Here is a 24,998-nt window from a genome sequence, read left to right on the forward strand (position 1 = left end):
GAAAAAAAAACCAAACATAAAGTTATTATCCAAAGTAGAACATTCTTACAGTAATCTATATGCCTTAAAACATGTCTGTATATGCTGGCAAAAGACACCAACATTAGACAAAAGACAAATTTTATGAAAATACAGGGACAAACAGAAAAGACAACATTTCCGAGATACAATGACATGTTTTGTTAATGTGTTTTCTATAAAGTTCAGCTGTAAAGGTCACATGTTCCCCTGTTTTTGTGGAACTTACATTTTCAGTTCATTCCTCAAAAAACCTGAGAGGAAGTACCAGAAACTCTAAAAAGTTAAAATATCACAAACAAGTTTTTTAAACTTAGCTGAGACGGAGAAGTTGCTGTATTGGTAAAATTTTCAAAGTGCAATAGAAACAGTAACATGCTACATGAGGCAAACATTAGATAGATCTGTATAGCTGTCCTCAAACATAAAGGCCATATTTCCATCATATTTTTCACGTCATCTTTGTTCATTTGACTGCACTCATCTTTTTGGGCCAACTTCTTCTGCAGTGGTTTAATGGCCCCCAACTGGAGAATTAGCACCATCAACTGTATATATATGCATTCTAATATTTACATAACAACAACATAACAGCCATGAATTCACACTGTCTTATGTCGATTTAACTGATGTACACTAAATTTTGATTAAACTTAACTGTTGTTTTTAGTTTTGTTGTCTTTTTTTGAATGTGTGTCATCAGATCTTGTTGTGTCCTCTGTTTTGTTGACATGTTTTTGAAATGTTGAGCTTTGCAACTGTGTGTTGTGTCAACCATGCTGTGTTTTGACCCTCTGACAGTACAAACAAATACAAAAAATAAAATAAAATAAAATAAAACAGCAGTTAATAAAAACAGAGAAAGATAATGTTTTTATTTTAATTTTTTTCTAATGCAACATTTGTGTGGATTTGTTATTTGCTATTTTTAGCATGAAGGTAATGTCTTTCAGCGAAATAATAAGCATCAGTAGAGCATAAAACATTTATGAAAAAGTTATATTTAATGATAATTTAGAATTACATTTCTATTTTAAAAAAGATTATGATTTATAATAGACATGTTTAAATTGCGCTGCTTTTGTTGAAAATTGTGTAAAAATATTACAATTATTTTGCTGGAAAAAACTATGTGTTTGTATAAGAAACGAGTGTAGATGTGCTTCTATGATGACAAACTGCTAATAAATAAAGTTGTAGCGTCATAGTTAACCTGTGGGGGCAGTATGGCGCCATGACTGCGTACATCAGAGCAACAGAAGAAGAAGAATTTGACTGGTAGTGGGCGCGTTTGATACCTGCTCTGCTGTTTGCTGTTTGTATTGTATTAGACGCGACAGACAGGTACAGTGCTGAGCTCTGGGTTACACCTGTAATAAAGGTTATGATTATTGAGTTACGTGATTATAACTATTTAACGAATAAGATGTTTCATTCTGGATGAGATCGCTACGCAGTTAGCATCCTCATCCTACAGGCTAGTTCATTTTATCCAGCTCTGGCTGTGTAGCTAGTTAGCAAGCTAGCATGATACAACGTTAACTGTTAGTTCAGCATCACTATAAGCTCTTGAGGGACGATGGCAGCCTTTAAAATCGCTGGTTGAGACACAGCCAAAATTATTGCATGTAGTCAGGGAGATGTTTGTCAGTATGAGTCAGTACCACTGATGTTGGTATCAGCTGTGATGAGGCTAAATGATCTCCTGTCTCCTGACTGCACTGTGTTGTCATTTCAGCTGCCTGAGCCATGAGTGAGTTCAGGATCCACCATGATGTCAACGAGTTGCTCAGTCTGCTTCATGTTCGAGGAGGTGATGGAGCAGAGGGCTACATAGACTTACTGCAGAAACACAGGACCCCCTATGTCACAACTACAGTGTCTGCTCACAGTGCCAAGGTGAGGATGAAGAGGAATGCTTCAGTACACTGCTTCTCAAAGTGGGGTCCGGGTGTCCCTGAGGGGTTCCAGGGGTCCCCAGTGGAAAGGGGAATAATTGCTTTCCACTACAATTCCATCTGCAAGTAACACAATGACAGAATATATGACAATTTTTGGACATGTGTTTCATACATTTCCTGTCATAAAACATCTAAAAGCAAAGTTCTTATCATATGAGACTCTGGGACAAATTCTTATCAAATGGGGGTCTGTGGTCTAATTTGTGTCAGTTTGGGGGTCTTTGATGTGAAAAAAGATTGAGGACAACTGCTTTAATACGATGGAAAATGAGCTGTAATATCCTAGGTAATTAATGCTGTGTTGCATGGTCTTTTGAACTTTTGCAGGTATCATTAGCCAGATTGTTTTTTTCCCAGATGTTTGCAACAGCTGGCAGCTTCTTCATGGAAATATAGTGTTGTTGAGGTTTTTAAAAAAATCTTTTAGGGGATAATTCCTTGAAAAGAGCTGGAGCCCTGATAAAGTGATGCATACAGGCAATAAGAAGGAAAAGGCTGATTTCATGGGGAGTAGAACAGTTACAGAGGTTGAATCAGGTGGGACAGTAGCATAGAGCTAACAGTGGATATTCTGTCGATAATGGCTGTTTTATCATTTTCAGGTCAAATTAGCAGAGTTCTCTAAAACCCCAGAGGACTTCTTGAGGAAGTACGAGGAGCTCAAGTCCAAAAATGTTCGAAACCTCGACCCTCTAGTCTATCTGCTCTCCAAACTCTGTGAGGACAAAGAGGTAACGCACAGTTTACAGCCAGCTAATTATATGGATCTATTTTTATTACATTTGTTTCATTCACTGGCTCCCCAGATGCTGTAAAGATGATAACTCTGTTGTCATATGATCGTCTTTCAATGGGAGCAGTGTCAGTGAAATATGCTGTTAATGCTGTATAGTTTGCCACACAAGCATATAAAAATGAGGTAATGTCACTGATGTAAATAGACGACTGAAAGCCATTCATAAGGTGTTGAAAGATACCAGAAACCCAAGACATGAATTAATTCATGTCAGGCATGTTTAGAGTAACTGCCTCGATGAAACTTGCAGCTCTTTTTATCACAGTATCTCACAGATTTGTCCTGATATTTTCACAGACGCTCCAGTTTCTGCAGCAGAACGCCAAAGAGAGGTCGGAGTCGTCGGCCAGCACGACGTCAACCACAACTACCAGTTACACTCTGCCTCAGACCAGCTCCAAGATGTCCATGCAGGAACTGGATGAGCTGCGAAAGAAGCTCGGGAATGTGACGGCCAGCTCCAACGCTCCTCTGGTGAGCGTTTCTTGCTCAGATGCAGTAGATCCGAAGGTTCAGCTGCAGGATTTATTTCTCACAGGAGATTGGATGATTTTGATAATACACTCACTGATGATGAATCATGGGAATTAGTTCTAATGAATTACATCTGACCTGGTATCTGAAGGTGCTCGTAATTTATTCTGTCTTTGTGTTTGCCTGCAGCCTGCTGAAGTCACACGGAAGATGCTGAGGGACAAACACAACAAGAAGAATCCCACCCAGCCCAACCCCGTCTTTCCTAACTGGGTGTACGACCGTCCTGCTCTCCTTGGAGACTTCATCACCAGCCCCACCCCTCCAGGAGATCCAGCTGTGGCCATTGGTAAGCTCGTATCAGATTCTCCTCTGCTGCATGCAGTCTGCTGTAATCCTGCGTCATCGACAAGGTGAATAGAACGCATGACTGTACGCGCAGGTACGATGCCCCTGGCTGCTCAGGAACAAGCTCTGGTGGAGGACCTGCTGTTCGTCCTGGTTGGAGTCGACGGGCGAGACATCACGGCTCAGCCTGTACTGGGAAGGCAGAACCGCTCCTTCATTGTCGATTCAACGCTGGACATGTCGGTCAAAGAGCTGGTTAACAGAATATTACCTGTTGCGTCGTATTACTCCACTATAACACGGTGAGTGTGTAAAAATGTCGAGTTGAGTCAACACTTCACATCAGAGCTCATCTGTTCACATGCTTGTAAGACTGCCACAGAGGAAACGTTATCAGATGGTGGTTTTGTGTTTGTTCTTCAGCTTCATTGAGGAGAAGTCGTCCTTTGAGTACGGACAGGTGAACCATGCGCTGACGGCGGCCATGAGGACCCTGATGAAGGAGTACCTGATCCTGGTCACTCAGCTGGAGCACCTCCAGCGGCAGGGCCTGCTGTCCCTGCAGAAGCTCTGGTTCTACATCCAGCCCACCATGAGGACCATGGAGATACTCGCCTCTATTGGTAAGAGTCTGAGTTCTTTGTCTTTCTAACTGGACTTTTCCTGCTGTTTGCATTCTTCTACACTTTATTTCTTGTTTATAATTTGTAATGTCGCACCTACTTTGCACACCTCCCTCTGGCTGCTGTGTCATTTAGATAAAAACAAGAGTGGGAAGGAAGAGGCAGGAGAGGAGGAGGAGTTAAGGTGTGGGCAGAAATCACTGCTGGAGAACAGTCAGCTGTTGGAGAGTAATGAAATCCAGGAAGAAGAGTGTTTTCTGTTCAGGCTGCATCGGTGACAGATTTAAAAACTTATGTCAAAGTTAATGCAGTTTATAAAGGAGGCTTCTTTAGTGACCATCATCAGCAGGAGAGGCACTCGCCCTGTCTCAAATCGTCTCCTTCGCAGTGTTTTGTGGTTTAGTAAATGCATTTTATGAGACGATAAATAAATGACAATGTGTTTATTCAGCCGTTGCTGCTGTTGACTTTCTCTTAATAATGACATTCAGTTTAGACTCGTGCTGTAAGCGTCACAGGAATGTTAACAGGTCAGCTGTTCACACGTGAACACTTGCTGTGTGTAAGAAGGTGCGAGTCATGTTGAGGACGGCTGTGCTTGAACACGAGCTGCTCATTTTCACCACTTGAGGGCGATCTGATCCTGGTTCACAGAGGAACCGTCAGCACCAGAAAAGTGGTGGAATTCAGATCCTTCACTCGAGTAGAGATCAATAACACACTTTCAAAATCCTAAAAGTGCAGAAGTATGATTAGCAAAATGTACCTAAAGTATCAGAAGAAGAAGTCCTGGTTCTCCGGTAATCATATTCTGCAGACCTCTGATCTTTGACGTTTAGAGGGAAAGCTCATAAACATCAGAAATGTGACAAGAGGCCACGACTCAGCTCTGTGTGTTTGTTAAGAGTCACGAGTGAAAAATGTTGGGTTGTATTTTAGAAACTTGTCACGTGTGTTATTTATGTAAAATCTTCATCTGAAAAATAACTAAAGCCGTCAAATGTCCTTCTGAATCAGGAGGTGGAGTAGAAATATACGAGTACAGTACAACTACTTAGTTACTTTCCACGACTGTGGCTGAATAATACAAGATCCATCTGTCAGTGTTGTAGTGTGGGCTGATGCGTTTACTGTAGGTTTCGATATCCGGTGCTGTTTTGAAATGAAAGAACGGCTTCCGCTGCCTTCACAGCGTCCTCGGTGGACAAAGGAGAGTGTATGGGGGGGTCGACGCTGAGTCTTCTTCACGATCGAACCTTCAACTACACCGGTGACAGCCAGGCTCAGGAGCTGTGTCTCTACCTCACGAAGGCAGCCAGCGTCCCTTACTTTGAAATCCTGGAGAAGTGGATCTACAGGGGCATCATCAGGGATCCATACAGGTAGAGTCCAGACGTGCACCGCTGCACCTGCTCCGTGTTTCCATCTGGTTTCATTTCTTTTATCTGCGTTCTTTACGTCCTCGCAGTGAGTTCATGGTGGAGGAGCATGAGCTGCAGAAAGAGAAGATCCAGGAGGACTACAATGATAAATACTGGGATCAGAGGTACACTATCGTTCAACATCGGATTCCCTCCTTCCTGCAGAAAATGGCGGACAAAATATTAAGCACAGGTAAAAACAGAACAAATGGCAAACATTAAAGGAGCCTCTGTTAGACGGAAGCTTTTATTCCCTTCTCTGCGTTTGCGTAGGAAAATACCTCAATGTGGTTCGCGAGTGCGGCCGTGACGTGACGTGTCCCGACGCTAAAGAGGTCCTGTACACCCTGAAGGAGAGAGCGTATGTGGAGCAGATAGAGAAGGCTTACAACTACGCCAGCAAGGTCCTGCTGGCCTTCCTCATGGAAGAGAAGGAGCTGGTTTCACGCCTGAGGTTCGTGGATTTTCAAGCCATCGTGTTCCTTCATTTGTTTATAATAATAATGATTGTAGATCCTTTCACGTAGCCTTCTTCACACCGAGAGCAACAAGAAAAACCTGTAAAAACCTTGTCTAAAGAGCGGAGTCTGAACTGGACCAGCCGTCTGTGCTTCTTACAGTTTGATAGAAGTCTTGCTCGTTCAGTCTTTGTAGTGATTGTCTGTGTTGTGTCTATTAGATCCATCAAGCACTACTTCCTGATGGACAAAGGCGATTTCTTCGTGCACTTCATGGACCTGACGGAGGAGGAGCTGAAGAAGCCGGTGGACGACATCGTTCCTCCCAGACTAGAAGCCCTGCTGGAGCTGGCTCTGAGGATGAGCACAGCCAACACGGACCCCTTCAAAGACGACCTCAAGGTAGGTGGACAAAACACTGAGGTTAGTCGTCCTCCACTCGCAGACTGACCTCTGATTTACGAGTCACGCTTTCACACCTCAGGATGTTTGAGCTTCCTCTTTTCTCTCCGCAGATCGACCTGATGCCTCACGACGTGATCACTCAGCTGCTGCGGGTGCTGGCCATCGAGACCAAACAGGAGAAGTCCATCATCAACGCAGACCCGGCCGACGCGGCCCTCAGCGGCCTGGAGGCCTTCTCCTTCGACTACATCGTCAAATGGCCGCTGTCGCTCATAATCAACAGGTTCTGCCACATGATTTATTTATCTTATTCCTTCAGATTCTTTAGTTATCTCAACTTGCAAGACCTCCAGCGTGCATACATCCATTTAAACACAAAATAATAATCAAGACAAATTCACTGTGTGCACTTTTTACTTTCCTACAAATCCACATAATAATATCTTCTGTCATCTGCTGATGCAAATCTGAAACCGTGTTTGTTGTGTTTCTCTGCAGGAAAGCTCTGACCAGGTACCAGATGTTGTTCAGACACATGTTCTACTGCAAACATGTGGAGAGGCTGCTTTGCAACGTGTGGATCAGCAACAAGGATTTCAAGCAGTATTCCTTACGTTCTCCCAAATGGTGAGTTGATTTACGTGAACGTCTCGGCCGACACGATGTCCTCACTCTCTGTCCTCACGCTCTGTCCTCACGCTCTGTCCTCAATCTCTGTCCTCACGCTCTGTCCTCACTCTCTGTCCTCACGTTCTGTCCTCACTCTCTGTCCTCACTCTCTGTCCTCACTCTCTGTCCTCACGCTCTGTCCGAACCACCTGTGCGCAGGTTTGCTGCGGCGTTCGCCCTCCGTCAGCGCATGCTCAACTTCGTGCAGAACATCCAGTACTACATGATGTTTGAGGTGATGGAGCCCACCTGGCACGTCATGGAGAACAACCTGAAAACAGTGAGTGAAGGAGCTCAGCAGCTGCTCCAGGATCAGCCTCTCTGTTGTGTAGTTGTGGCAGCGCTCGTGTGAGATCTCAGAAAATGTGATCCGGTGTTTTTTTGTGCCGACCGTCTCTCTTCTCCTTCTCCAGGCGTCGAACATCGACGATGTGCTCTGCCACCACACCAGCTTTCTGGACAACTGCCTGAAGGACTGCATGCTGACCAACCCGGAGCTGCTCAGGATCTTCTCCAAGCTCATGGCCATCTGCGTCATGTTCACAAACTGCATGCAGGTCTGTAGACGTGATGAAAGAACCGAAACAGTTTCTGCGCCTGGACGCTTGATGTCTGGATCTTTAAAGCATTCAGATTTCATTTCCTGTCCTGCTTTGATTGAAACTAGCACATCCCAAATGCTTGTGCTCAGATGTTTGTTTTGTCTTGACTGTTGCAGCGGTTCACTCAGAGCATGAGGTTAGAGCGTCTCTCTCTGGAGCAAGGGACGATGGACGGGCCTCCCACTCAGAGCGAACATGCTGAGGAGGCAGAGAGGAAGAGGCTGAGCACAAAGGTATTTTCATACCGCCGCAGCCCGACCTTATCAAAGACACTGATACTTGAAGTACAAGTAGACTGTGTGCTGTAGGAAATGTTCACATTCAGAAACACGAACAACCAACCAAACACTGAAAAACTGGCACACGAAACGCTGCAGCTTTGGGTTTGAAAGCGTGTCCAGTGATTTTTCTGTGTTCTTCCACCGCTTCAGTTTTTGGCCGAGTATGTGGACGCCCTCCAGTCAGACGCAGGCTTTGAAGCCACCATCGGCAAGTTTGACAGTAACTTCAGCATGCTGCTGCTGGACCTGCTGGACAAGCTGAGCATCTACAGCACCAACGACTGTGAGCACAGCATGATCAGCATCATCTACAGGTAAACTCAGAGCACCTGTTTAAATGCTTCATGTTACTATTTACACGTTCCAAAGCAAAAAAGTCTCTTCATTCATTTGAAAACATTTGGAACCAATGGCTGCCTGGTAAGTGTTCAGTATTATAAAGAAAACATGGTGACGAACGTGCAGGAACACTGGTATGATCCTGTAAAGCTGCATGAATAACACACACACACACACACACACATATATATTAGCAGCAGATAAAGTGGCTGTGACGTTTTACCAACTCGGTCGCTCACTCCAGCTTCTCAGAGCATGTTAGCATCTTTTAGCTCTTCATGTCTGCTGCGGCTGTTTGCTAACATGTTTACCATAACTATGTTACAAGGTGATATGTATGTAGTGATGTGTAAATGTTCAGTTTGTTCTGCTGCCCCCAAGTGGCCAAATAAATCAACGCATGCAGCTTTAACAGTGATGATAGAGACTGTAAAAGATGAAGAACCATGACGCTGGCTAATGTAATAAATATTAAGCACAAGTGAGCTATAAAGAGCTAAATGCCCACAATGTCCACATGTATTATGGCCTGTTTTACAGTGCAAGTATTCAGAATGTTCAAATGGCAGTATGGATAGAGCTGCAGAGCTGCTGTACATTTATTCAGACTAGACCAGACTCAGACACACCTTGTTTTCCCAGGGGTGGTTGTGCTGCATTCAAAATAAATTGACCTAATTTGGCTATAAATAATCGGCTGTCATAACTTCACAGGCTGGATTTCAATGGATTCTACACCGAGCGGCTGGAGAGGATGGCCATAGAGCGCAGTCAGAAAGCAGCGGCGTAGCTCGTGACGTCTTTGTGTGTATTAACTGTCATCCAGCAATAAAAACACATCTGTCCATCACTCCACCCACCCACATGTTTACCATCCAGACATCGGCTGGGGATCTTCACCCTGTATATTATATATGATGAAATGTAGAGTTATAGCCTGATGTTTGCTGACTCATTTCAAGGCTTCAAATTGTACAATTTAAGAAATGTGGAACTAATGTGTTAATTATTCTCTGAAAATGAAAGTCACGTGACTCCTTGTGGGTTTCTGTACAATGAAAATGTATGTTTGTATTCATTAAAACAAAATTTTACTGAATGATTTAGACTCTGAACTGCTGCTTTAACCAGACACCATATCTGCCCTGTGGAAACCTCCCTGCTGCAGAAACAAACACAACAAGTTGTTATAGACAACAGCTGTGCAGAACCTCCTTCGGCTGCAGAAAAGCTGCTTGACTTTTAATTGTTTGAGCTAAATTCTACCTTTTCAGAGCTTCAGGCGAATATCTAGTTTTATGCACGTTCATTGTGGTCATTTGGCAGCTGAAGATAGTGAGTTAACTGGCACATTTTGTTGGTTTTGTGCCTTGAGAAGCGTTACAACGACTTGAAGTTGGACACAAGTTGGCTGAAGAACTACAGTTGTACAGGAAATCTAACTGACTTCAAAATAAAAGCATGTAGGTTGACAGAAAAGTTTGTCCATGATCTTTTTACGAAAATGTAGAAGTAGAAATATTTATCTGTAAATATTTTGTTTATCCTAATTTGGTAGTTGTAATTGCCAGTGTCTTCCGAATGTCTTTGTGCTTCAATGTTTTAGCAATATGATTTTTAAAGCTTGTTCAATTAAACCGTTAAATCTAAGAATGCACAGTTTTAGTGGGTTTTCAAGAAATAGACGGAGCCATAAACTTGGAACCGCGCCACACAGCGTCCCTAAGGAAAACCTCTGGAGAAAATCAATGTTATAGTTTATTCTTTATCCAGCAGTTAGTATTTTCTTGATGTCGACGTTAAAATTAAATGTTTAATACATTTTTTCAGTGTTCTCTGTTCCTCGCTAGTAAGTTAGCTGGCTAATGTTCATGATAATCGCAGTAGTAGCTAAAGTTAGCTAAACGTTGGTTTACGGCTAAATACATTTAAAAGATACAAGCCACTCCTGGATATTATGTAAAAAAAAAAAGTGATGTTTTTCATTTTTTTCCGAAGTGGTGTTTCGTGGCCGCTATGATCCGAGTGATTGGGTCATAAATTGGGCTACGAATCATCAGCACAGGGGTTTGACTTTGATGTGTTTTATTTCACCGGAAGTGTGTTTAGAGTGTTTTCGGACATCGTCGCTGGCTTGACTGTTTCTTTCCGGTAAGTATGTGAGGCGGCGATAAGAGCGAAGCGGGGGCGGAGCTTTAACGGAACAGCTGGCGTCGATGATTCACGGCGGAGTAACGGCAGAGGAGCGGCGGGGACCGAGCGGAGCGCACCGCCATGGGGGCGAGCCGGGTCTCACTGTGGCTGACATGGGGTAGGTTCACACTGCGACTCGCAGCTGTTCCAGATGAAATCCATTTTATTCTGACATATTTGTTTTCCTGCTGGAATAAAGCTGCTTCTCACAAAGAACATCAGGAGGAAAGTTGAAGGATGTTTGCTGTTAATGTGCTGTCCGCCCATTATTGTGGCTTTGATTGTATCTTAAATCAATTTTGTTCTTCGTATGTTAATGTTGTTGTTTTTTAAAGACTATAATTAATCAGGGAGTGTCGATGACGTCTGTCAGATAGTTTAATAAAAGACTGAGCTGCAGCTCAAACCCTTTTAAATTCACACTGTTTCCTCCTTTAATTAATATATTTGGTGTAAATGTGAGTAATAATGAAGCGTTCGTGGCGGGTAGTTTGTCTCGTGCAGAGCTCCGCGATGTTGTCTCACGTGGACAGATACGAGGTGGTCAGACCTCAGAGGCTTCCGGGCAGACAGAAGAGGAGCCTGCGGGACAACCAGGTGAGTGCACCTCACCTGCCTCACCCACCTGTGACACCTGACAGCAGGCTGTTCTGAAAGACGTGAACAGAAAAGTTCAGCTGTTAGTGCTCATTGATTTCTGTGCATGCAGGATTTTAGCTGAAAGAAGTTAAACAGTGCATCATGTTTTCTAACCTGATCACGTTTTGCTCCTTTATATTCAAAGTACCTGCAGCTGTCAGATCAGTCCAGTGCAGTACAAAAATATTATTATAAGTATTATTTCCCTCTGAAATGTGACGTACAAACACTTTCCACCACTGTGTCATGGATCATGACCCAACAGGATTTAATGTAACTAAAAGTAGTTTCCTCTCAACCTGCTGTTAAAATGATGTTTTTCTGTAATAATGCAACACTTTTAATTCGGTCTGTTTTCTGTGATGAGTATTTTTACTTTTGACAGCTTCGGTGCATTTTGCTGATACTGCTTCTGTACTTTTACTTCAGTAGAAACTTGCAGGGCTTTTGTCTGTAACAGAGTATATTTTTACTGCAGCATTGCTACTTTTACTCCAGTAAGGCTTGTGAGTACTTCTTACTCTACTACAAACTGGTCTAATTGTGATATTCAACAGCTTTATCCTGATGTGCTTCGGTACGAGTTGGCCGTTGAAGGGAGGAACCACAAGATCCATCTGGAAAAAAACAGGTTTTTAAATACAAAATGTTCTTTTTTACAATTCGTGTTTCAGATCAGCTTTACAAATATGTGTTTTAATATTCAAATAAACGAGAAAAAAGTTTCTGTTATAGCTGCTCCACCTGTGTTTTACAGGAATCTTATAGGGGGAGACTTCACTGAAACACAGTATTCAGAAGATGGACAACGGGTGACGACGAAACCGAATGAGGTGAGATCTGTTAATTTAAGACAAGTCAGCACACCGGCTGTTCTGTTTCTGTTTAGGTGTAGAAAGATTTTTAACACAGTTGTTTAAGTTTATAGTTTTGTTCTGACATTTCATTTCATTGATTTATTGAAACAAACACTGCAGAATGAGAATAAAAGTGTCTTGTCTGTGTTCTCAGTGGCTCATTGAACATCAGATGTGGTGTTCACATTCAAACACAGGATCCATAAAAGCCGTTTCACTTATTTATTTGCCATCAGATGATTGGTGGATGATTTCAACTAAAGGATTCAAGGAAAAGTATCACCAGTGATACAAACAATAACAAGAACACAAGAAATAACAGTGAAATAACTTAGGTCAACTTAGGTTCGATGACTTACACCAGTAATGCATCACCGGCAGGTATTCAGGTGCTCCTTTGTCCTGTCTCAGTGGTTTGGAGGGAAAAAGGGCAAGACAGGCCTACAGGGTGGGGTTTTATAACCTTGGAGGGAGCGGTCAGGGAGTGGTCAGTGCTTGAGTGGCAGGCTGAGCAGCTGAGTGAGACTTGGGATTTCTAACAATGAGAATAATTGTCGTTTCTGCCCTAATAAACACACGTCGGCTCGTCAGATGTGCTGAAAACATGTTTGCTCTGCAGGAAAATGTCGGTTCACTTTTTTAGAAAACGTTAAATTGACGTCATTCATGAGAATTTTTACTAATATTTTTCACATAGAAGTGAAAACATATAGCAGTATTTCATTTCACCTAATTTCTTGGATTTGTGTTTGTTTAGGCGTTTTAAATCTGCCATAATGTTGCGTTTCAGTGTTTCTGGTGAAAATTAATGACTTTTGATGTGAGGAGACTCCAGATTTATTAATAAGATAACGAACATTTATTCCCATCTTCTAGAAATTCTAACAAGTATCTTCATGTCTGTACTCGATGGTCAGATTCAGTAGATTCCTATGATTATTACTATTATTATTGTTCTGGTGATCAGGGTAATTAGTTTAAACTAGTGAAGTTAATATTTAATATTTCAGACACACAGTTCCACAGAAGTCAGAGTGTATTTTGACTTTTTATTGACCAAAAGTGATGCAAAGTGAAACTTCTCGCTTCACCTTCAGAGGAGGGACTTTAAGTGAACCACACACGATAAATATGGGACATTTCCAAGCTGTGATCCGTCATTTCATGGACGTGAAAACAAAGAAAGCCTTTGTGAGTGAAGAACAAACAGACGTCAGCTGAACTGATGAGCATCACGTCTGTGTTTCCATCCAGGAGCTCTGCTACTATCACGGCCACATCGAAGGCATGGAGGACTCCGCGGTCAGTGTTGGGATTTGTTCGGGCATCAGGTAAGAAAATCAGGGTGTTTTTACAGCTTCGCACTTCCTGTTTGTAAAGTACCGCTTACATCAGCTCCAGTGAAACTTTTCAGATGCTTGTGAAATGTGTTGCTTCATGAGGTTTCATGATACACAGAAATTGCGAGAATCACACAAGTACATCGATTTCATCAAACGCAGGATGCTGGAGCGCTTCCGGTGCTGCATTCAGGACCAATAGGACACAGAGAAGAGTTTTCCTTTGTGAAACATGTGAAGTTGTCCTGCCTTGTTTAATAGAGTCATTAATGCTCCTGTGTTCACAGACTCTTAATAAAAACTATAAACTGTTTGTGAGTTCAGTCTCATTTCTACTGTTTCTCTTCGCCGTCTGTCTTCTGGTCCTCTGTGCTTGCAGCGGCTTCGTGAGGGCCCGGCAGCAGGTGTACCTGATCGAGCCTCTGGGACAGTCTGAGGATGGCGACCACGCAGTGTACAGACAGGAGGACCTGAAGGTCAGCGGCAGGCCTGGCTGCGGCTCTTCGTCCAACACCAGCACACCGTACGACCGGGATCGGGGCCCTGCGCTCGCCGGCCTCTTCAGGTCCAGATCATGGGTAGGCGACATGGGTCTGGTTTGATGGACATGATGGAAGTTCAGGTGTCTGAAAATGAGCCTGAACATTAACAATGCGTCCAGACACGAGGCCTTGTCAAACGGAAACTGAGGCGCTGGAGTTTGGTGATCATCACATCGTTGTTAATAATACTTTAAACCAGTGGTCCCCAACCTTTTCTGTACCATGGCCCAGTTTAATGTCTGACAATATTTTCATGGCCCAGTCTAAAGGTGTAGCAGATAAATACAAAATAAAATGATAAGACTGATGTAACAGAGAGAATCCGGCCACTTTTCAAAATAAAACGTCATTAAGACTGGAAAAATAAATCAAACATATTATGTGAAAAAACAAAATAATGGAAATTATTTTTTCTTTCTGTGCGGCCCAGTACCAAATGACCCACGGGTTGGGGATCAACGCTTTAAACCATCATAATCAACACTGTTTATGGCAGAATTGAATATTCTGGCTGTTTGGATCAGTGTGAAGTTCATTTGAATTCTTGTGTTTTTATTTTGTTGGTTTTATCAAATAAGATCAGAAAACTTTATATATGTTGCCCCAGCACCAGGGTGTCCACATACTTTTTGCCACAATGAGCCGCACTCGTGTTTGTTGATTTCAATGAAAATGTTTGTCTAAGGTTTATTTTTCTGTTTCCTCCCTCAGAAATCTGAAGCCCTCGCAGGTCCGCAGAGGTTTGTCGAGCTGTTTGTGGTGGTTGACAGCGCTGAGGTTAATATCTCCTCTGAAGCTCTTTATGACCGTACTGTCCATCGGCAAATGCGTCTCAGCATGTTTGTCTCTCCTCCTCCTCCAGTATCAGCGATACGGAAGCAAGACCAAATCCCGTATCCTCGGAGTTGTAAATCACGTCGACAAGGTAACGTTTCGTCTATCGAAGCTCGTGTTTTGGAAGCTGCCGGCCAATCAGCTCGAAGCTCAAACGTGTCCTCCTCCGCCTGCAGCTGTATCGACCTCTGAACATCCGAGTCATGCTGGTGGGGTTGGAGATTTGGACGTACAGAGACTACATTGATGTCGATATTAATTCGGAGACGACGCTGGACAATTTCCTCCTGTGGCGCCAGGCCGACCTCCTGCAGAGGATGAAGCACGACACCGCCCAGTTTGTGACGTGAGGCTCAGTCTTAGAGATCAGTGCAGACGGTGAACACGGTGATGCTGCCGGTTTGACCTGATGTTAGACTTCTTCCCTCCACAGTGGCAAAGACTTCGATGGAGATACGGTTGGCCTGGCTAATAAGTTTGCCATGTGCACTGAAAACTCAGGCGGAGTCAATCAGGTATGAATGACGACTGCATTTTATTACACATCACACATCCTGCTGAATCTAAAGTAACGGCTCTGCGCGTCTCCTCCAGGATCACCATGACAACCCGATAGGCCTCGCCTCCACCATCGCTCACGAGATGGGACATAATTTTGGTTTGTCCCACGATGCCGCAGGCTGTGTGTGCGGCCCGTCTTACAGCAGTGGGAACTGTGTGATGGCAGACAAGCTCAGGTAGAGACGTCACTGCAGAGAGTCTGATTTTTGTTTGTTATTGAGGGAATCTTAACATGTTAGACTGTAGAGCTCGTCTTCATGCTTCAACACGGCGGTGCTCCTGTGCTCAAAGCTCCATGGCCTGCGTAGATCTTATCACCCAGACACTGAACCCTCACATCAGGGTGTCATTTCCTGGTGTCCACATACTTTTGGCCACATGGTGTATATACAGTTTTATTTAGAATCCCAACCTGAGCAGGTGTTCATTGAATCTGATATCTCTTTGCTCCTCTTCAGGACAGGAAATCAAGCGTTCCCCAGGTTTTTCAGCGACTGCAGCGTGGAGCAGCTGGCCGAGTTCATGGAGCGAGCTCAGCCCAGCTGCTTGTCCAAACCACCGAGCTCCGTTCAGACCGTCGCCGTGGTCCCTCGCTGTGGCAACGGGCTGCTGGACCCTGGAGAGGAGTGTGACTGTGGCACGGCGGAGGTAAGACTGTCAGGAGAGGCTTTGGGACATCGGAAAGTTTAAATATATACGCTTCGGTGAAGGAAGACGTCATTTGGGTTTTCTGTTTGAGTTGACTGGTGTGGTTTCCTGCATGCGAGGCTACAGCTAAATAAAGGGAAGGTAGCGGTGATTCAGAGCAGCCCGAGATGGAGTTTGACCTCAAAAATGAAAATAGTTTTCCTGTGTGCTCACATGTAATCAGACAGACGGAACTGTTGGCAGAGATGCTGCTTGTGTGGGAGAGTAAATCTGATCTGTTTTCACTCAACTTTCATCACTGCAATCCATCATGTTCAAGGTGTAACCGGATCCCAAAATATGACACAACTGGAAAACTGTGGCTGTCTTTCTAGGAATGCAAGAACACGTGTTGTGATGCCTCAACTTGCCGCCTGACTGAAGGATCCCAGTGTGCTCATGGACAATGCTGTGACAGCTGCCAGGTACTGCTAGCAGCTCTGTGAGGCTGCAAAATGCTAAGATCAGCATGCTAACATGCTCACAATGACATGCTAACATGCCGATGTTTAGCAGGTATAATGTTTACAATGTACCACTGAGGCTGATGGAAAATCATTTATTCTGCAGATATTTGGTCACAAACTAAAGTTGGACAAATTAAAATGTTGAGAAAGTCTGTGGATTTCCAAAACGATTACGATTCATCCTGCAGGGAGCATGAATGTAGTAAATTATATGGCAATCCAACCAATATTGCTCGAGATATTTCACTGAGAATCACAAATGGGAACCTCATGGTGCTTCAGGAGCAGTCAGGAGATCAACAAAAGCAGTCAGGATTCATCCTCTGAATATGTAAACCACACTTTATGTCAATCCGTCCAATGCATTCACACTGCTGGACTGACTGTGTGCTGCCAGCACAGCTAAAACCCTCTGAACGGGGTCGAGGAAGCCAGATGAGCTGCAGACCGTTCAGACTTCACTGAAACAGCAGTGGTTCAGTAATAACAGGAAGGGTGATGTTCTGCTGTTTCCATGTAACTCACCACATCCTCAAATGAGGAATTAGTGCAAGTCATGAAATACCACATCAGCACACAAGCTAATGACACGCTCTTCAACTCTGTTCCTACTGAATCACCTGAAACGTTCTTTGACCCGCAGTTCAAGGCGGCTGGAAGTGTGTGCAGAAAGTCGGCCAGCGGCTGTGACCTGCCTGAATACTGCAGCGGGGCGTCGGAGGACTGTCCCGAGGACAGCTTTGAGATGAACGGTAAACCCTGCTACAACCAGGCGCAGGGCTACTGCTACAACGGCCAGTGTCCCACCCACGAGCAGCACTGCTGGAGGCTGTTCGGACCAGGTACCCCCGCTCACTGCCGCCAGCGCTCGTTCACGCAAAAAAATAACTTTAACCAACTTTAACCACTTTTACCATCTTCAGCTTTAATGATGTCCCCCCCTCATGTAACCCCGCAGACACTTGAAGCAGATTTCAGGTTGTTTTGAAATGGAAGGGGTGACAAGCATCATTTTCTTCTTCTCCTGCCATGAATGAGCTTCCATAATGTTAAAGAGCATATGTTCTTTCCTCAGGCACCAAAGTCGGATTAGACATGTGCTTTGATCTGAACAAACGGGGCGAAGAAGGCGCCAACTGCGGGAGGAACAAGTTCGGCTACACCCCCTGTTCAACAGCGTACGTACCGTCAGCATTTACACTGAACCTCCTGCTGCAGGCTGAGTTTCTGCCCCTGAAGGAAACCTGGTGAACAGAATGAACCAGAGACAGAGCTGAAAACTAGCAAACTGACAAAAAACACGACATTTTGTATGTTTGAGGCTCGTTTTTATGTTGATCCTGATCCCAGTACCTGATCCTGTGGCTGGTGGGAGCAAATTCTCATTAAGGTCTTTATTGTTTTTGTAGGAATCGTAAGTGTGGATCTATCTTTTGTGGAGGAGGGGGTGAGTCCATCACAGGTAAAAGGGCAGCCTACACGGTGTACGGCGTCGAGTGTAAGCTAGCTGTGGATGACGATAAGACCAGGAACATCGACATGGTGCCCAAAGGAACCAGATGTGGACCAAATAAGGTCAAACTGAGAGCAGACACTTTACACGGAGTTGTGTTTGGTATGTCGGATGTTTCGCTCACGGTCAAACATTCGTGCGCAGGTTTGCCTCGACAGCAGATGTGTGGATTTATCCGTTTACGGGAGGAAGGAAGATTGTGCAAAGAAATGCAACAACAACGGAGTAAGTGCAGCTGCTTTCAGTCAGACTCCAAGAGCTCGACTCGCGTGGAAAGTAATTTTTATTCCGTTTTATCTGTAGGTGTGTAACCATAAGAAGGAGTGCCACTGTGATCCCGGCTGGGCTCCGCCATACTGTGACGTCCAGTTCGCTGATATTCCTCCAGGTAAACGACGCCTCGCTCGCATCCATCTCCTGACGGTAGACGTTTGGAGCAGGTTTGTTCGTTTCATGCAAAATCTCGTACCAGTCTGGAGGTCGGCTGTCTGTGAGGTCACACCTGCAGGTTGAGTCATCCTTCCAGTAAGAAAGAAACATGAATCATTCATCATGACTGATCGCTCGTTTCCAGCATCGACCTGCTGGAGCTCCTGATATGTCTGAAGACTGACCTCAGCTTCAAGCCTGATCTCAGTTCAGACTGAGGTTATACAGCCAGAGCATGGAGGTGGTGTGATTTCTTTAACACACAGAGCTAAAAGTTTAACGAGTTCAAGCGATTAAACGGCTAAAAACCGAGACGAAGGAGAAGAACCTCGGCAGAGGATGAAGAGCCGGACGCGTCAAAGAGCTCCTCAAACTGTGTTTTCAGTCAGCTGCTTGTTGTGTTTCCCCAAATTATGATGAAAGTTGATCAAGGAAGTGATAGTTGCACAGTAACGGCGAGATGACGCCACCAGACAGCTTTCTTCTTGTTTTCGTGGTGTTTTTTAATTTTAGCCAAAAAAACCCCCTCATATTTGTCACATTATCACACAAATGATTCTGTTTTAAAAGAAACAAGAAACTTGTTGTTTATCTTCTTAAATCACAAAAGTTTCTCATTACACAACTCTGATTTTACAAGTTTTTGTGTAAAACGTAAATAAAACACACGGCGACGACTTGCTAATTAAAAAGACAAATTATGTGATGTTTCCGAATCTGAAGCAGGGACATGTTTCTAACATGAGGAGTTTAGTCTCTTCTTCCTTTTTTTATTGTGAGGACTAAATAATAAACTGTTTTCATTTATATTAGCTGCTTTTAATGCTAATACAGTGCTGCTAGCAGCACTGTGAGGCTGCTAAATGGTAACATTAGCATGCTAACATGGTGCACACACACACACACACACAAAAATACTTAGAATAAAACAATAAAACAGGCAGTGTATGACAGTAGCACTAAAGGAATATCATCACAGTCATCACAGCTGATCTTCATCATGTGATCATGTGCTTTGTGTTTGATGGGAATCCGTCTCCTCCCTCCCTGGAGCTGGTGTGGATTCACGTCACACCGTGTTGGTGTGTGTTAGAGAGAAGTTTATGGGTTGTTTCTGTGTGTGTGTGCAGGTCAGAGCGGGGTGATACCCGCTGTGTGTGCAGTCCTCTCCGTCCTCCTGGTGATGACTGTCGTGACTGCAGGGCTGATGTGCTGCAGAAAGAACAGAATGGACAACTACACCTCCAAAAGGTAATTTGTACCCTCGCGCCTCACGCGCAGCTCTGCCCACGTCTGCCACGTCGCAGCTGACTAAATGTCGCGTCGACAGGAAAGTGCATTCGGCTCCGGACAAGCTGAACCCGATGTTCCAGGAGCCGAGCGCCAAAGACAGACCTCAGATCAGTCAGCCCACGTTCATGGAGTCAACAGCGACACAAGCCTGCGCTCCTCTGATGGTCACCGTGACCCCCAGCAGAGTCGCTCCACAGGTACATAGACCACAGATAACAGGTGAAGCACTGACGGAGTCAATGAGAACTGCTGTCACTAACCAACTGTTTGGTTTTATTCCAGCCGCCAAAGAAAATGTCTTCAGTGTCGTCGACCTCACAACCTGAGCAGGTGAGCTGTAAGAACAGGCTGCAGTCTGATCTGATCTGAGTCCAATTAAAACTGTATTCAAAGACGAGGCCGTAATTCTGTTTTTCCCCTGAAAAGACTCAAACCAGCACTTTTAGTGTCTCTCAGTGCGTCCACCGTCCTGCTCTGTCCTTTGTAGCTTAGCTTGTTTCCTGAAGCAGCTGTCAAACATTAGTCACCAGGAAGTAGATGATAAATAATCCACCTGTGGTGCTCAGTGAGTGTGTGTGTGTGTGTGTGTGTGTGTAGGTGTGACTCACTGATGGGTTTTTAATAGTTTCTGGAGAACAATGGAGCTCGATGGCTCAGAGGAAGAAGATCCATCAGACCTGTTAGCTCGACTGTTAGCAACATTTCACTGTTGGGATTCATTGACAATAAGACAAATCTTCCTCATGTGGTCTTCATACCAGCGTGCAGGTAACTCTTCATCAGTCTCACTCTCTTTCTTCTTTACCGCAGACGAAACCTCAACCTCCGTCTAAACCTTTACCTCCTCTGAATAAAACGCAGGTGAGTCACACCTTCAGCCGCTCTCTGATTGGTTCAGTTCAGTGGAGCTAAAACCAACATTCAGATAAATGTAAACTGAACATCTTTCGTATAAATAAAAATCAAATCAACTCATCTTCAGATATTCTTCATCCCGTTTCTGAGTTCTGGAGCTCAGAATATTCAGTTTGTTGTCTTTCATCTCACAAACCTCCACTGGTTTAAAGTGACTAAACATCTATTTCAGTCTTCTTCATGTGTCTCGAGGTGCAATGTTAAACTACCCCCCCCCCTCCGGTCGACCTCAGCTCATTGATTCTGAATTTGTTTCCTGTCTCTCTAAACGTTTTTCTTCTTTTGTGCTGCTGTAACATGTGACCTTCCCCTCGGGGGATCAGTAAAGCCAGAAGGTCACAGCACATTTCTGTCATGTGTTCGACTGCTTTTCTTTCTTTGAAACATTAAAAACACTCAGAACAGATGTAGAAACTTCACATTTCTAATGCGTCTAAAGTTCCTCTTGTTTTGTGTTTCAGTATAACGCAGTCAAACCCAGTCCTCCTCCTGTACCTCCGGTCAAGCCCAGCACTCCTCCTCCTCCTCCTCTACCCCCAGCGAAGCCACGAGTTCCGCGACTCACATGAACCTCTCGTGAAGAGTCGAGTTCGACCACAGCAGAAGAGACGGAGCCTGTGGACAGAGAGCGATCCTGTCCGGGATCAGACATCTGAGTCACCGAGACCAAACCGAGTCTTTAAAGACGTCCACGGCTTCAGCCGGAGCCCGCCGGCCTCAGCTGCTGTGGAAAGGATTTTCGGGGGGGGGGGGGGGGGGGGGTCTCCATCGCCTGCTGCTGCGGGTGTCATTGCTGTGTGGTTGTAAAAAGTTCTTTCTGCTAACTTTCTTTGTAAAAAACGTAACTTGGCTGTAAGTTGTCAAACTGCACTTTTCTAAACGAGAGAAAACAGCTGCTCACGTGGAAATATTTATTTAACGTTTGTGAAGGGGGCTGTATGAAAATGGGAGGGTGGGCCGAGGGTCTTTCACTTTTTTCTCACCTCAGATTTATATTTTGATCCAGCCTGCACAGAGCTGCTGGCTAACCAATGCTAATTTAAAATTCTTGCTCAGACCGGCAGAAACTGATGGTTTTTGGCCACTTTAGAAGACGACGCTGATGTATCATCACCTCTGAAGTAAAAACACGGTGAACTTGTTGGCAAACAGCTGCTTATTCAGAGAGAAACGTCGTCATTCATTTGGAGTCGTGTTGCCGATGTCCAGTATTCGCTCTCTTTTTGCTCTGTTTTTGGTCTCCGCCGCCTCCTGAGGGAACATCTGGCTCCACCACGTTCACCAGCCAGTCTCCAACTGCGTCTGTCTGCTTCTACTACTACGATGTTTTTAAACTAATGGTACCAACTCAACTCTTAGAGATATTGAGGGGAGGGTGTAGCAGTTTTTCTCCCCACAGTCCCTAAAATGTCCAAAGCCAGTGTGCGTCTTCCACAGGGTTCAATGTGTGCCACTTTGCGCTGTACTTGAAAACCTCTGGTTGATGCACGGCGTGGGCGGTTCGCATGGCCGCCGTGTTGCTGTGCTTCAGCTTCTACGTGCATCCACACGCTCCTGTCTTCAGGGGTGGAGGCTGGAGGAGCAGCAGCACTTCTTGTTTTTGTACTGCACTGATGTGTTTCTAAGGCGACGGTCACACGGTGTTATACCTTCGAGGTTAAACTGTTTTGACTGGATGTGAATTCTCCTGAGAAACTTTATTCCAGAAGTTTGTCGACACGTCTGTTTCACAATCAGCCCGAAGAGAAACACGACTGACGCCCTCTGGTCTGCTTTCATTATGGGAACTGATTAAAGTGACATTTTTCTCCATGCAGGTCATCGTTCTGTTCTGTCCGATCCTCAGTAACATTTTTATGAACCTCTTGAGAAGTTTTCTATTGTTCTTCCCAGTAAACGGTGTCCAAATGATTACTATTAATGCTCATTTGTTGGTCTCCAGTGAGAAGCCTGAGGAAATGTTCTGCAGTGAGTCAGCCGGGCTCAGACTCGCAGTGTGAGCGCTCATTATCTGGGTTTCCTGCTCAGGCTTCTTAAACCATCACACAAAGGCTGATGGGTTTTTGTTGTTCCCAGTCGAACGCACACTCAGAGCGATCGTGGGAAACTGAGAAGTGTGTGAGATGAACGGGCACCAAGAGCCTGATCGATGAACTGGGCTGTTGGTTTTAGCTCGTCGCAGATGTACGTGTTGGAAAACTGAAGCACAGAAAATGTGTTTGAGGTAAATACGAACAGACTCTTCAGTTATCTGCAGCTAAACAGACCAAGAATAAAACCAGAATCCGGAGCGGTTTGCAGTTTCTGTCAGTGTGCAGACGATCTGACGTGTAAAATCAAGAACGTCAATATGACCTGAAGTAAATGGAAATAATTACTTACTGCTTCACCAACTGAATGCATGAAGGTTCCACAAACTACACAACGCGACGCCGCGCAGCGACCTCCACGACTGAAAGAGCCAAAAACTGCAGTTCCTCAAATGACCACTTGAGGCTGGCTCCAAAAGTGAGTCACTCCCCATAGACCCCCATTTTAACCCTATAATGCCTGACCCAAGAAATAATGGACAGAAAATTCTATTTTTTTTTTATTTGAAGACTTTAACAATTTTTTTTAATTAAAAAAAATGCAAATATGTTTTTTTGTTTGTATCGTTTTGAGCAAAGTTTTTACCATATGGTAATGCAAAACGTTTCAGAGAATGCATGTATCAAATATGATACCCATGGCATTATAGGGTTAAAACGCAAAACTGCACATCAGAAATAAACATGTTTACAGCCCGGGACAAAAGTTTTGGTCTCTAGAGCTGATTTCTGTGCTGAATGTCTGAATTCACTCGTTTCAATCTCACCTAAAAGTCATGCGTAAACATTTGGTTTACGACAAAAAAAAACAAAAAACGGATGAGTGGTGTGATTCAGCGCTCAGAGGTTGGGGGGGGCTTAGCGTTGAGGAATGTAGGCGGATTTCTCAGCCAGAGATCGTCTGATTCACTCTGATTCAGCAGCCAAGAAGCTCGTAAAACAAGAGTTTACAGCGAGCGCGGTTTGTTCTACAGCTAATCTTTGTCTCCGCCCGTCAGACGCTCAGATCTGCGGCTTGTTTGACACGTTCTGCAGGAGGTGATACACGATGACGACAACCCCCCCAAAAAAGGCGTCCAGTCGAACATACAGACATCTGTGTTTATGTTCTAATCTACATTCCAGCTTCAGAAGACCACAACAGTTTCCAGCCAGGCCTGATCGCTCTCCCTGTGCTCCTCCACTGTTTGATCTTCTCGCTAATTCATGATTCCTGTTTCATGACAAAGCACAACCGCTGACAGCTAGTCTTGAATATTTCTGCTGTGGGAGGGTGAGAACGATGTGAAACTCTGCAGAGGCCAACAGAAGTGACCCGGCACGACTTTTCATCGCGGTCAGTCTGAACCGAAGCCGACGCTTGAATGCAGGTCATGAGGAGGAAGGAAGGAGTGAAGATAATCTGCTGAGCTCAGTGACTCACTGTTAATCACTCCATCTGAAGGCTGAGTCAAAGTACCTCGATTGTTTCCAGCTTCTCCTTTTTTTTCCCTTAAACCTCGACAAACTGCAGCTAAACTTTACCAAATGTCGCAGTCTGAAAGATTTCATGAAACACTCCAGAGGTGACAGCAGGCGTGTGACGACACACGATGAAACACCTCATGTTCCTCTTTATGGATCTTACTTTACTTTTTTAAAAACCTTTTTTTGTCATCTGTAAAGACAGAAATAGGCCCTCACCTGAAAATATTCAGTATTTATTGATCAATGATGAGATCATCTTTCAGGTCTGTATGCAGGTTCTACATTCAAGCAGATTTCAGCATGTGGAGGGAAACAATAACTCAACAACAATTAGACAGAAGTCATGAGACATTCTGAAAACATTAGTAAAATGTTTGTGCTAAGATGATTATTATTGATGGAGAGTCTGTGCTGTTGAAGCTGTGAATGGTGGATGGAAGACAAACAGCTACGAACACAAAAAGCTAAGTAGTGAAACAACACGTGCTAACATGCTACAGTGACAATGCTAATGCTCTGATGTTCACCGCCTTATTTTATCTTGATAGCATGCTAACAGTTGCTAATTAGCATGTAGCACAGTACAGCAGAGGCTGATGGGAATGTCATTAGTTTTATCCAACAGTTTTGTCCTCATTTAGATATTCTGGTGATAAACTGACGCATCTGAAGGATTAAAACGGCGAGCTGATGGCGGCGCTGGATGAAACTTTCTCGGATGAAACTGTCATCAAGCTGCTCGCGCCCTTAAAAACAGTCGAGCATCAACATCCACT

General features: G+C 44.3%; 2 protein-coding genes across 2 annotated transcripts; both read left to right on the forward strand.

Moving 5' to 3' along the window:
• The first annotated feature begins 1,282 nt into the window (after window positions 1–1,282).
• Window positions 1,283–9,567, forward strand: tubgcp2 (tubulin, gamma complex associated protein 2). Its single transcript, XM_041962904.1, has 18 exons — window positions 1,283–1,362; window positions 1,757–1,917; window positions 2,582–2,710; window positions 3,073–3,249; window positions 3,439–3,598; window positions 3,692–3,899; window positions 4,021–4,220; window positions 5,413–5,602; window positions 5,689–5,834; window positions 5,915–6,095; window positions 6,321–6,501; window positions 6,615–6,787; window positions 7,003–7,131; window positions 7,333–7,453; window positions 7,587–7,730; window positions 7,892–8,008; window positions 8,207–8,370; window positions 9,110–9,567. Exons 2-18 carry the CDS (start codon window positions 1,768–1,770, stop codon window positions 9,183–9,185), a joined length of 2,646 nt encoding a protein of 881 aa, XP_041818838.1. The 5' UTR covers window positions 1,283–1,362; window positions 1,757–1,767; the 3' UTR covers window positions 9,186–9,567.
• A 1,040-nt stretch (window positions 9,568–10,607) lies between these two features.
• Window positions 10,608–21,410, forward strand: adam8b (ADAM metallopeptidase domain 8b). The gene is made up of 23 exons (XM_041963100.1): window positions 10,608–10,706; window positions 11,079–11,185; window positions 11,785–11,858; window positions 11,985–12,060; window positions 13,339–13,415; window positions 13,804–14,002; window positions 14,678–14,743; window positions 14,829–14,891; window positions 14,977–15,146; window positions 15,234–15,315; window positions 15,395–15,537; window positions 15,820–16,009; window positions 16,384–16,473; window positions 17,159–17,357; window positions 17,591–17,693; window positions 17,925–18,090; window positions 18,173–18,253; window positions 18,332–18,416; window positions 19,588–19,708; window positions 19,788–19,947; window positions 20,033–20,080; window positions 20,561–20,611; window positions 21,127–21,410. The coding sequence occupies exons 1-23, from the start codon at window positions 10,670–10,672 to the stop codon at window positions 21,232–21,234; spliced, it is 2,496 nt and encodes an 831-aa protein (XP_041819034.1). The 5' UTR covers window positions 10,608–10,669; the 3' UTR covers window positions 21,235–21,410.
• The last annotated feature ends 3,588 nt before the right edge of the window (window positions 21,411–24,998 follow it).

This window comes from Chelmon rostratus, chromosome 21 (assembly GCF_017976325.1).
Source record: "Chelmon rostratus isolate fCheRos1 chromosome 21, fCheRos1.pri, whole genome shotgun sequence".
Lineage (NCBI taxonomy): Eukaryota > Metazoa > Chordata > Actinopteri > Chaetodontiformes > Chaetodontidae > Chelmon > Chelmon rostratus.

What these genes read in the sequence shown, in the direction of transcription:
- adam8b (XM_041963100.1), top strand. Translation starts at nt 10,670, where the DNA reads ATGGGGGCGAGCCGGGTCTCACTGTGGCTGACATGGG. An exon ending in TTGTAAATCACGTCGACAAG is followed by an intron (nt 14,892 to 14,976) that starts GTAACGTTTCGT and finishes CTCCGCCTGCAG; the next exon opens with CTGTATCGACCTCTGAACAT. An exon ending in AATGCTGTGACAGCTGCCAG is followed by an intron (nt 16,474 to 17,158) that starts GTACTGCTAGCA and finishes TTTGACCCGCAG; the next exon opens with TTCAAGGCGGCTGGAAGTGT.
- tubgcp2 (XM_041962904.1), top strand. Translation starts at nt 1,768, where the DNA reads ATGAGTGAGTTCAGGATCCACCATGATGTCAACGAGTTGCTCAGTCTG. An exon ending in CTGTCGCTCATAATCAACAG is followed by an intron (nt 6,788 to 7,002) that starts GTTCTGCCACAT and finishes GTTTCTCTGCAG; the next exon opens with GAAAGCTCTGACCAGGTACC. An exon ending in TGGAGAACAACCTGAAAACA is followed by an intron (nt 7,454 to 7,586) that starts GTGAGTGAAGGA and finishes CTCCTTCTCCAG; the next exon opens with GCGTCGAACATCGACGATGT.